This window comes from Pogoniulus pusillus, chromosome Z (genome assembly GCF_015220805.1).
Source record: "Pogoniulus pusillus isolate bPogPus1 chromosome Z, bPogPus1.pri, whole genome shotgun sequence".
Classification (NCBI taxonomy): Eukaryota; Metazoa; Chordata; class Aves; order Piciformes; family Lybiidae; genus Pogoniulus; species Pogoniulus pusillus.
In genome coordinates this window covers 47,113,044-47,126,214 of record NC_087309.1, presented here as the reverse complement: position 1 = coordinate 47,126,214, position 13,171 = coordinate 47,113,044, and the positions used below count along the sequence as shown (strand labels likewise).

Sequence of the window (13,171 nt, the reverse complement as noted above, 5' to 3'; positions counted from 1 at the left end):
AGCAGCAATTTGGTATTTCAGGATACATCTATGCCATGACCTCTTCAGCAACCATTAATAATATATTCCAAATCAAACACATACACAAAGACCTCTTTATGCTCCAGAACACAGACTCTTTAGTGGTTGTGTGTATGTCACACAGACTAGATATACTGACCAAGAAGTCAAATGAAGACTACTAAATAAACCCCACCTTGTCTGGCCCAAGGTGGCCCAATAGCAGGAGGTGCTGGGCACTGGGGCATGCAGTAGAACACATGCATATCTCTTGTCTTTCTGCTTTTGGACATTGTTGGAGACAGCACATTAGACTCAATGAATCCTCCTTCTGATTAAATATTAGTAAATATTCTTAAATATCAAAGACTTGGACTTCTGCTGCACCTCTGTTACACAGCTTTATACATTGTATATAGGAAATAAGACTTGTAAACCTGAAATTACAAAAGCATGACCTTTTATGACCTATTAAGACATGATAAAGATTGTTTTCTTGTGCAAATAATTTTTATGTAACAAATGTACAACTTTGAAAAAATCTGCAATTTTGGTCTTTCGTCTACACATCAAATATTATGCATGTTTCTGCAGTTCTACTTAGAAAGCTGGATGGTTTCCTGTGTAACAGGTCTCCCCTTGGAAGATAGACTTTGCAATTCATAAAGTAACTTGGACACATTTTAAAACTGAAGGTCCATTCTTCAGTTTTTTATCAGTTCTTTAGGTAATTCAATACTTCAGTTAAGACATTTGACTGTGCCTATGACATAACAGCTCAATTATCTTTCATGAAAATCCTTTCGTATTTCATGCACACTAGTATTTGAAAACTAACATCTAACTATCTAACATCTAAAATGCAGCCTCCTAAATCAAATAAAAAGCACTATTTCTCACCTCATCCAATAGGGACAAACAGAAACCCTGTTTCTTTTTATTTTTTTGTTAAGTGTTACAGAGCTTTCAGGAATAGTGGGAGAAAACATGTCCCAAGTAAACAAGCATGTGACCTCAGAACTATTTTTGATGCGCAACACTAGGCAGAGAAGCTGTCCAAACTGCAGTAAGATGGAGAACAGACACATGATAATAGTTTAAATAAGCTTGTGTCCCGACATTTCTTTGAAAGGTTATCAACAACAGAACAAAACAAGCCCTAGAAAACAGAGCCTCGCAGTTTACTGGGATAGTTCAGCTATTGCCTCTTTAAATTCTTTATATGCCTCATTAGAACAAGTGCTCTTTTCAGCAGCTCTCCGAAGGCTTATCTAAAGGTTACACCATTTTGGACAGACAAGTAACTCTAGCTGGTACCAGCTGCCTATTTATGTACATAAGCTAAGGAATTTGCCAGCACTGGAAGTCAAATGCCCTTTTGCTGCTTCTAAGTCTAATGCATTGAGAACTTGTGTTGGAAAAAGTTCTTTCAACAGTTCAGTCTAGGACAAAAAGATGATTATTTCTCTGTTGTGTGTCACAATGAAAGTTTAAGGCCAGTGCTCTTTAAGAAAGACTATTAATCCACTTGTACCAGGAACAGAGCAGTGACAAGCAGGTCAATTTATCACTCTAAATGCTGCATCTATTAGCCAGAAAAAATAAAGTAACATTTTAAGCACAGATAGATCTACCACGTCCAATCGAGGAGAATGCCAACATCTCAACAACCAGAATACTTTCTCAATAGAGCAGAACTTACTCAACTTGGCAGAGACATAATTAGCTAGCTGTCCAAATAAAACAATTGATGTAATATGATAAAAATCTTTAGCATATTAATATAATTCTTATTTTCAAATACGATTTCAAGAAGTCCTCTTACTTCACATTTAATTAGTAAGGCAATTCTAGTATAAACTTCTCAATTAGCATGACAACTGAATTTTATTTTATCTTAAATAAGTGACAAAACTAAGTCTGATTACAAAACAAGTTCTTTCCATTTCCTCACAGTTGTACATATCTGCAGCCTGCTAAAGCAGCAGCGTTAATAAAACAACACATATGCAACACTTGGCTGACAACACTTCATAATTCATAGAAGGTTGACGCACACAGAATGATAGATTTTTAACAAGTCAGACAAGTGAACCAGTCATTGTCCACATAGTTCTCTCCATGAGACAGAGGTTACTGACCTCAGGGCAGGACAGCAGAGCAGCCAAGTTCTACTACAATTTTCAGACATCTCATTAAAACAAAATGTAACAATTTTCATATGAAACAAAGTATAACAACAGAATTCAGAAAAATGTTACTAGTTCTTGTGCAAGCTGTCTTCAGTATCGTGAAGCATGCTAAAAACCTTTAGAAGTAACGTAGTTAAGTACATGCATTTTGAAATAATATAAAATAAATTATCAGTTTTCAGTAATGAATCTCAAAGTACACACCAAGCAACCTGAGGCACAATTAAATACCACAGTTAGACCATAAAAGATCATCTCTCATGTTAAGTGGTGATTTGGAGTAGTAATTTGAAATTTGCTAGTTGTGTACCTTTAAAAAAATACATTTTCAACAGTGTCTTTGTAGAGTCAATAGTGATTTGCCTTTTAGTTACCTCAATTTAGTAAGTGAAGTGACTTACCATTCTTGCTGACATCCAGTTCCCTGAGATTAATGAGATTTGCAATGGATGCTGGCAATGTGGTTAGATCATTGTCTGGCAAACTCAGCTTGTGCAGAGACTGACAGTTAAAAAGTTGCTGTTGAAACAAAGGGGAAAAAAGAATGCAACTTTCTCTTAGATTTGCCTATATAGCTTTTGCTTTTAATCCCTTTAAACTTTTGACCTTGCAGCTTGAAGGCCAGACTACACAGAGTCTATGACTACAAAAACTTCATTTAGCTAATTTTATCCAAAATTGACTAAGTTCTCAATGCTGAGGAAGGCAAAAAATCTGCAGTCACAACAAGCCAGAAGCTATACTTAACACTTCTTACAAGTTCCTTCCACTGCCTCAGAAACTGGGACCTGTAGTTACATATAGTCCTGCCAACACTACAAAATATTTCCCTTAACTTAAATGTGCCATGTGATACCCCAGAGGTGATGACAGCTTTGTCAAAAAAGTTAAATAGACACGTGCCTTTTTCTTCCCCCTCCAGTCGAACACAGGATTTGAGTAGGTATTGATCTTTTTCCAAAACGTTTATTTTACTCCATTATATTTTAGAATTATTTGATTCCTTTCCACATTTCCTAGCTCAAGTACATGAAAATCTGGCAAACTTTATAATGAAAGCTAGAGAAAGTTTGCTCTACAGATATCAAAAAAAGACAGCCTCTATGCCCATGCATTATAATTTGCAGCAAGTACTAGCTTAGGAAGAGTCTGTTCTCTTTCTGTATGCCTTGACATTCTTATAAAGCTTTAGGAGCTACAAAGTATGGCAATCAGTGTTAGTGTAATGGAAGAAAAGTCCTCAAATACTATGTAGGAAACTGAAAGGTACTACAAAAAAAATCTCTAAAGAATATGGTCGAATTGGTTCACCTGAACAATTTATGGTCAACATTCCCTTCCTAACAATTCTGCTAAGATCACTTGCAAATACCTGATCTCAGTGTTCTTTTCTTTCGGAACTCTGAGAACAGGTCATACAAGATGAGGATGTATTCTACAACTACAAAAATTTATCCTGATCAACATCAGAGCAAAGAGTTTAGTTCAACCAAAATTTCTTGGGTGTCTTTCAATTATGAGGCCATTGTTTCAACTATAAATTGTTTGAGCTATTCCCATTCACATAATGTTTGCATATAACAGCTCAGTTCAAGGAATGAGCTTTAATTTCCCTACTGATGTGCCAGTTTATCAGAAAAGTGCACCTATTACAGCTCATTGGTATCATTTAGACTCTGAAGAGTTACAAATTACTTAGGATTTCAAATGGCAAGAACAACTTTGGTATTTCAGTAGTTTGGGCAAGAATATATACTTAATATATATACTTTCATCCCTGAAAACTATAATCTGGACTCCTGAAACCGTAAGTCATCAGTCAGGTAAAAGGAAACACAGCTACATGGAATTGCAGTACCTTTAATGGAAAATAAATAGGAAGGGAGTTTTGGATGGTAGTGAGTTTTCAGTTGTTTCTTTTGTTGTTGTTGTACTTTTTAATGTTTATATATTCAGTGGTTAAGTATATGATCACCAAACAGCAGCAGTCATGTAATTAAGGACTATTTTACTGCAGAATTCCAATGTCTTCCAAACAGCAAAGAAGGCACTGTAAAGTGCTATACTTTGAGCTTTTCAGCTCAAGTGCACATCATGGAATAAACAAAGTACCTTTTCAGATGTGATTTAGCAAGTAAGATGATACCACATCAAATGCCAGGTAACTTTTGAAACTGACACTGCACACCATAACTTTGTTGAATGCAAAGTCCTTCTCCACCACACTTCCCTCATGCTGTATGTCCTCAGAGAGTGAAATACAGTAAGGAGATTTACTGTAATAACCATATTGTAAGTATGCTGGAATATGCTCCAATCTTTCTTAAAAGAGTGGAAGCAATTTAAAAAACAAATATAAAACCCCAGACACTAATAGGCCAGTTCAGTGACCAGAGTGACAACAGTCAAAACCAGAGAGATGTGTTGTGGTGCACAAAGTGCAAAACAGGGATAAGAACATGCCACCAGGGGCAAAAAGGAGAGCAGCAACTTCTTCAAGCTTCAGAAAATTGGATGCAGCCTAAGAAGTACACTATACCCTTCATCTGATATGTTTTAATTAGAAGCCTTATTTCCCCCCAATTTAAAAGACTAACAAAAGTTTGGGGCACAGAAAAGGCACACAAAGTTTGAATCTCTGGCTCCAAATCACAAAATGGTGTAGGTTGGAAACAAATTCAAGGATCACCCAGTTCAAACCTTCCACAACAGGCAGGGACACCTCCCACTAGAACAGGCCTCATCTAACTTGGCCTCAAACACCTCCAGGGAAGGAGCATTCACAACCTTCCTGGGCAACCTGAGCCAGTGTCTCACCACCCTCACTGTAAGGAACCCTTTCCTAACATCTAGTTTGAATCTCCCCTCTTCCACTTTAAACCCACAATCCCTTGTCCCAACATTACAAGACCTTGTGAATAGTCCCTCCCCATCCTTCCTGTGGACTCCCTTCAGATACTGAAGGCCATTATGTCTCCTCAAAGCCTTCTCCTCTCCAGGCTGAAGAGTCCCAACTCTTGTAGACTATCATCATAGCAGAGGTGCTCCATCCCTCTGATCATCTTCATGGCCCACCTCTGGACTTTTTCCAACAGTTCCATGTCCTTCTTGTGTTGGGGGCTCCAGCATTGCACACAGTACCCTAGGTGAGTCTATGATAATTTCAAATATTACAGGCCTTCCCTTATGGACAATCTATGGGTAGTTTTAAGATTATAATTTCTGACAAATTATTAAATAAAACACTTCATTAAGTATTCACCACTCCCTAATTTCTCTGCTTCTTCCTTTACAGTATTTGAATTTATAAGTAGCTTTTTTCTTTTGGACACTGAAAGTAGGAAAAAATTATGACCAAAATTACTTAACAGCTTTAAAAATAAAATACTTCCCCTTTCAAAAATAAGCTTGTAAGGATAACACATTATACCTGAAATAGGCTATTACAGGTCCCTGCAGTTCAAAGTAAAAAGGAATATAAATGTTAAAGCAGGATTTGTAATCAAATTTGTAATTCAGTATTAGGCCAGACTGCTCACGTCTCAGTTTTTTCATGTATCAAAACTGCATTTCACATAGGAACTGACTAATGAATTCAAATGGCATCTAACAGAAGACAAGGCAGACTAAATCCTGTTTCTGGTCTGAAACGCCAACATGGATCCGTCTGATCACCACAGTAGTGTCTTTCTTCCTCTTAAGATTAACAAAAGAATTTATGGAGATTTATGAGTTTGGTACCAAGATTTTTGCTTAGCTATTATGATGTGGGAAATAAGAATACAATGCAAGAAGAGTCTTTTGTTTGTTTTTTTTCTTTCCTAAGAAAAGTGTTTTTTTCTGTTTTCTAAGCAGTCAATGTTGTTATTCTCCAATAAAGAAAAAGAGACAGAAATGAAGTTGTGAAAATAACATGAAAAAATACCTTTGAGGTTGAAATGAAATTTTTGAAACAAAACAACTAAAACCTAAAGGGAGTAACTCTAACAAAGTATCTGCTTGGGAAGAGAAAGAATTAAACGTCAAACTAGACAAAACGTCTGGTTTTAACTTATATGTTATTGGCTCTATTATATGTACAAGTATAGATTTTCATTGATGGCTTCTCGAGATCTTCCAGCGGGACTACTTTTTCTGGGACAAACATTTACTTAAAAACATTTGGCAAACTGAAGCCTAAAAGCTGAAGTGGGAAGCTAAACACTATTTGCATCTACAGTGCTGATGAAGTTAATAAATGTAACTAAAAGGAAAGCCAGTCGACATACCTTTGGAAGCTCTTCAATCTGATTAGCATCTAAATAGAGTTCTTCCAATGTCTTTTCAAAAGTAAAAATCTCCTTAGGCACCTGTTCCAAGCTGCAGTGGGAATAATCAAGGGTAGTGACTGTTTCCTCCTCTCCACGCAGACAGCGGCATGGCACCAGCCGCACGAACAAATTCCGCTTCGTTGTCATCTTCAGGCACTGTAAACCAGAAACACACCAATTTTAAAACCAGGACAAATGCAGAAATATTCACACAGGCAGCTTCTCAAACTCTCAATGGCTGCTAAATACCTGGGAAAGAAAGAAGTACAGACACTATCAGTGTAAGTGTATATACACATGCATGAGAGAGAGAGGAGAGAGTATTCACTTTCTTCTAAACACAAAGATCCGTAGTGGCATTAAATGGAGTCAGTACACCTACACATACAGGGGACAAAGCAGCAGTCCTGCTTTTTTACAACAAGAGTTTATCCCTACCTTTACAAAGGATCATTTTTAAATTTCATTACACACCTCCTCTTCCAAGCTTATTTGATGAGCAGACCTAAGGATCAGTATCTGTAGCAAATTCCTTAGTAAAAATGGGTGGTTTAAACAACACAGACATGTATTTCAGAGAGGCGTAGTCTTCACTCATTCATATGCATTAACTGTGATGGTAACTGGGAAAAAATTCTACAGTAACTACACAAAATGAGACAAAAGAAACTACCATCCATTGATCCACCTCTATCCTGAAGGCAGCAGCAACTGTGCAGACATGTTTTACTTCCTACATTAAACAGTGATGAAGACTGTTTCAAGAAGTCTCAAATCTGTGAGAAAAAAATGCTTTCTATTATAAGTATGGTATAGTATTTAAGAACACAGAAGTAAGTAGCAGAGTAGTAAGAAGGTTTGCAGCTACAGACTTCAGGAAAGCTAACCTGGACCTCTTCAGAGACTTCCTTGCAAGAATCATACGGGCTAGAGCTTTAGAAGATAATAGGGCAGTTGAAAAGAGCTGGTTAATATTCAAGCACCACCTCCTCCAAGCTCAAGATTGATGCATCCCTATTAGCAAGAAATCAAGTAAAAGTCAGAGCCCTGCATGGACAAACAAGGAGCTTCTGGAAAACCTCAAGCAGAAAGAGGAGGTTAACAGAATGCGGGGAAAAGGATTGGCCACTTGGGAGGCATATATGAATGCTGCCAGAGTGCACAAGGATGCTACAAGGAAATCTAAGGCACTCTTGGAATTCAATCTGGCAAAGGATGTAAAAAAAACCAAGAAGGGCTTCTTTAATTACATCAGCCAGAAAAAGTACCCAGCAAAACGTGGGCCTGCTGCTGAATGAGTTGGGTGACCTGGTGACAGAGAACACAGAGAAGGCAGAACTACTGAAAGCTGCCTTTGCGTCAGTCTTTACTGCAGAGGCTGGCTCTCAGTCCCTAGACTTAAGATAGAAAGTCTAGAGGAAGGAAGACTCTCTCTTAGTCACACAGGAATGGGTTCAGACTCTCTAGAAAAGCTGGACACGCACAAACCTGTAGGCCCCAACAGGATGCATCCACAAGTACTAAAAGAGCTGACTAAGGTTATTGCTAATCCATTCTCCATCATTTTTGAAAGGTCATGGAGAACAGGGGAGGTGCCTGAGGACTGAAGGATACCCACTGCCAAAAAAGGCAAGGAGGATGACCCAGGAAACTACAGGCCAGCCAGCTTCACTTCCAACCCTGGGAAGGTGATGGAATAGCTCATTCTGGAGGTCATACCTAAGCATGGGAAGGAAAAGAAGACTATCAGGAGTAGTTGGCATGGATTCATGAAGGGGAAACCATGCTTGACCAATCTGATAGCATCTTATGATGGTGTGGCCAGGTGGGCTAATAAGGGGAAAGCAGCAATGCTGTCTACCCTGATTTTAGCAAGGCTTTTGACACTGTGTCCCATAACATCCTCATAGGTATGATCAGAAAGCATAGGTTAGATGAGTGGACAGTGAGCAGGACTGAGAACTACCTGAATGACAGAGCTCAGCGGGTTGTGATCTGTGGTGGAAGGTCTGTTTAAAGGCCTGTGGTTAGTGGTGCTCTCCAAGGGTCAGTACAGGGTCATTTTGTTCAACACATTCATCAGCATCCTGGATGAGGGGACAGAGCATACTCTTAGCTCTGTTAGGAGCAGCTAAGATATCAAGAGGTCATGCTGCCATTCAGCAAGGCCAGGATAGGCTGGAGAGCTGGGCAAAGGTGATCTTAAATAAGTTTAACAAGGACAAGTTCAGCGCCTGAGAAGGAACAACCCCACAAACCAGCACAGGTTGATCTGCTAGAAAGCATCTCTGCAGAGGACCTGGGAGTGCTGGTGGACAGTAAGTTCCACCATGAGACAGCACTGTTAGCCAAGAAGGCCAGTGGTATTCTGAGGTGCATTAACAGTGTGGCCAGCAAGCCAAGGGACTTTCTCCTCCTCCCCTACTCTGTCCTGGAGGCCCTGCACCTGGAGTACTCTGTACAGTTCTGTGTCCCTGGAAGGAGTCCAAAGGAGGGCCATAAAGATGATTAAGGGGACTGGCACATCTCTCTTACAAGAGGCGGCTGATAGACATGCAGCTTCTTAGCCTGGAAAAAGAAAGACTGAAAGGGGATCTTATAAATGCTTTCAAGTATCTAAAGGATGGAGGTCAAAAGAATGGGGCTGGCTCTTCTCAGTGGTGGCCAATGACAGGACAGGGGGCAACAGGTATTAACTAGTGCACAGGAAGTTTCACTTAAACCAGAGAGGCTGTGGAGTCTTCTCCTCTGGAGACTTTCAAAACCCACCTGGACATATTCCTGTGCAACCTGATCTAAGCATACATACATTAGCAGAGGATTTAGACTAGATGTACAAAGGCCTCATTCAAACCTCAACATTCTGAGACTCTACAAAGTACTGTGTAGTGCTAGTGCTTAACCAGTATGATCAGGGAGGTAAGAGTTCACAACTGAAAGACGTTCTTCTCTGAAACTACATACAATTTATCCAACACAAACTACAACAAAGCTTCATCTTAGTTTTACTGCCTTGTATCCATGCAACTGGATAAAAGATTTCAGCTCGTTTAGTCTATCATGTTTGAGTCCATGAATGACTTGGAGCACTTTAAGTTTCACAATTGATAAGCAAAGCCAAAACGACCAAGGAGTCTTGCAAGTTTTGCTCAGGAAGGCAGTGATATCCAGTAAAAACAAACAAACGAAAAGAACTTAAAAATTACCTCTTCTATTTTGAAATTTGGGAGTTTTCTGCTTCCAGACACACATTTCCCCCTCCACTCTAATCTATCAGCAGATCACTGTCACTACCAACAGCTATCAGCTCTCCAAAAGCAGCAAGTACACTTGCTAAAGTGTAACCAAGCAGCTGCTGACGCTTGCTAAAAGCAGGCGAATAAATGGACAATAATCAAAAGAAAAAAAAATTAAAAAATTCAAAACCAGTAACAACCACCACACCAGAACAACCAACAAAAAACCCCAAACAACAAACTGGAGAAGATACAGCAAAGACGATAATTAGGTCACACTTACACTGTAAAAACAGTGGACTGACATCTATGCGGTGGGTTGACCTTGATTGGCTGCCAGGTGCCCATCAAGGAACTCTATCACCCACAACATTTCTACCCTTTTCCCTTAAGGGGCACAAGGGTATGGCAAATGGGTACTGTAGTTAGTTTATTATACATTGTCTCAGCTGGTCCCTCCTCCTCACATGCTTCCCCTCCTCCAGCACAGGGTCTCATCCACAGAATAAAGTCCTCCACAATCTCCTCCAGTGTGAGCCCTTTCCCGTGGGCTGTCGTTCCTCATAATCTGCCCCAGCACTTGTCTTTTCCACATGGCACAGGATCACAACTCCTGACAGCAAACCACTGCCAGCACGGGCTTCTCTGCCTATAGCGACACAGGTCCTGCCAGAAGCCTGCTCCAGCACTGGCACCCCACAGGGTCATTGCCTTCTTCAGGTACCCACCTTCTCTGTGCAAGGTGCATATCTGCTCCACCATCAACATCCATGGGCTGCACAAGGACAACCTACCTCACCATGGTCTTTACCAGAGATGCTTTCTTTAAAATGTCATCAGAGAAGTGCTACCATTACAGCTGGCTCACCGAACTTCGACTGGTAGCCGGTCCATCCTAGAGATGGCTGGAACTAGTTCCATCTGGCTTGGGGCCACCTCCAAGCATATTCTCACAGACACCACACCTGCAGCCCCCACCACTACCAAAACTGTGCAGTATCAACCCAATGCAATGAAATTTATACTGACTAGACCAACCTGATCTCCTTTTATGACCAGGTGACTCACCTGGTGGTCATGGGGAAGGCTGTGGATGTAGTCTACCTAAACTTCAGCAAGTCCTTTGACACTGTCTGCCATAGCAAACTCCTGGCCAAGCTGGCAGCTCACGGACATGCTGGCTTAAGAACTGTCTGGATGGCCAGGCCCAGAGAGGTGATGAATGGTACCACATCCAGTTGGCAGGCAGTCACTAGTGGTGTGCTCCAGGGATTGGTGCTGGGCCTAGTCCCACTTAATATCTTTACTGATGATCTGGATGAAGGGTTTGAGTCCAGCATCACTAAGTCTGCGGATGACAGCAAGTTGGGAGCCCGTGTTGATCTGTTAGAGGGTAGGAGGGCTCTGCAGAGCAACCTGGACAGACTGGATAGAGGAGCACAGTCCAGTGCCATGAGTTTTACTAAGTCCAAGTGCCAGGTTCTGCACTTCGGCCATAACAACCTCATGTAGTGCTACAGGCTGGGGACAGAGTGGCTGGAGAGCAGCCAGGCAGAGAGGGATCTGGGGGTAATGACCGACATGCAACTGAACATGAACCAGCAGTGTGCCCAGGTGGTCAAGAAGACCAATGGCATCCTGGTCTGCATCAGGAATGGTGTGGCCAGCAGGACCAGGGAAGTCATTCTGCCCAGCAATGGTTAGGCCACACCTTGAGTACTGTGTCCAGTTCTGGGCCCCTCAGTTTAAGAAATATGAAGTGCCTGAACAAGGGCACCAAGGCTGGTGAGGGGGCTGGAGCACAAGCCCTATGAGGAAAGGCTGAGGGAGCTGGGGTTGTTCAGCCTGGAGAAGAGAAGGCTCAGGAGAGACCTCATTGTTCTCTACAACTATCTGAAAGGAGGTTGTAGCCAGGTGGGGGTTGGTCTCTTCTCCCAGGCACCCAGTGACAGAACAAGAGGACACAGCCTCAAGCTGTGCCAGGTGAAGTTTAGTCTGGATATTAGGAGAGAGTCGCCATCCATGGAGGTGTTTAAAAAGAGACTAGATGAGGCACTGAGTGCCATGGTTTAGTAAATGAGAAGGTGTTAGGTGATAAGTTAGACTTGATGACCTTGAAGGTCATTTCCAACCTGGTTAATTCTGTCATTCTGTAGAACAAAATCACTGGAAGCAGAAAAGCAAAGCACTGGTTGGAAAGACCATAACTAATGAAAGAAAGTGTGTAACCAAGCTTGATGTTGAATTTTGCTAAATGTTAATCCAGAAGATACAGCATCATCCAGTTCAAACATTACCCTCTCAGAACTCTCTGATGATTCTCTGCACACCCCTGTCATGACAATTCCATGTACCTCACAGCCCAACAGCACCCACAGATTTGCCAGAACTGCACAGAACATTTTTGTTTAACCACATGTCTGCCTATGCTTTGATAAGCATAAAAAAAACAAATCAAGAACAACCAGCAAAAATACCCAGCCCTCCAGGTATCACATTTCTTTGAAAATTCTGAACTCAGGCTTATTATAAGTAGAATTTAAGCTCACTGGAACTTTGTTCCTAATCTCTGTTAATTTGCTTTAAAAGCAATAGTTTTACTGTACCATTAGTCCCTTAAATTTCCTGTCTGATGCTAACAGGATGTGACAGCTCATGCACTAAGCTGGTGAAAGCACTTCCCCCCACTCCAACCGTTCGAAAGGATGTTTAGCCACTGCAGTTCCAGCAGAGATGAAAATGAAACCAGCTCTCAGACCTTAATACAGAAAGGCACAAAGAATCAGGCACAAAAATATCTGGTCAGGTTCTTTCAAGCCCACTCCATTGTCTACAATCAAATTCAGAATTTTAGAGCTGAGGATGTGTAAACACATGAAAGCGAAATACTGTGCTGGGGAACATGTAAGCTAACATGACACCCAACAAATATAAGATTTATTTGGCCAACTGACAGAAGTTTAATCATAATCCTGCTGAAACAAAAAAATTATGAAAAACAGTAATTGTCAATAACAATCTTATTAAATCCACTAAAAAAAAACACCAAAGCATCCAACACTCCAATCAAAATAATTGATTATTTCCTCTACATTAAAAATAAATCAGTAGGAAATTAAGATTCTTAAAGTGGACAAAAAAAACCCAAACCATAAACCAGACTCTTTTCAGCTATGTTAAAGGTTTTTCCACTGCTAAAGCAGCAACAGAAGACACCAGAGAAAATACCAAAACACAAGTTACTTGGTGTGTTGATGAAAGATGCTATATAGAGAAAACTCAAAGCACAACTCAAATTAATTTCTTCCAGCTAACAACAGCACAGGTCCCCATGAATTTTGGGTAACTGTAAACATCTTGGTACCTTAAAGAACATACATCATCCTCAGCTCTCACAGTAAATGAAGAAGAGAATTATGCTTCATTCTTTCAT

At 40.5% G+C, this 13,171-nt stretch overlaps 1 protein-coding gene across 2 annotated transcripts in view; it reads right to left on the bottom strand.

The window, feature by feature from the left end:
* Positions 1 to 13,171, bottom strand: part of ERBIN (erbb2 interacting protein) — a 121,634-nt gene that overhangs the window by 63,633 nt on the left and 44,830 nt on the right. For both annotated transcript variants that reach the window (XM_064140883.1, XM_064140884.1), the window contains 2 exons: positions 6,461 to 6,658; positions 2,594 to 2,711 (listed from right to left, as the gene is read on the bottom strand). In XM_064140883.1, the coding sequence (XP_063996953.1) occupies positions 2,594 to 2,711; positions 6,461 to 6,649 (307 nt within the window). In that variant the 5' untranslated portion in view covers positions 6,650 to 6,658. The remainder of the gene's footprint in view (positions 1 to 2,593; positions 2,712 to 6,460; positions 6,659 to 13,171) is intronic.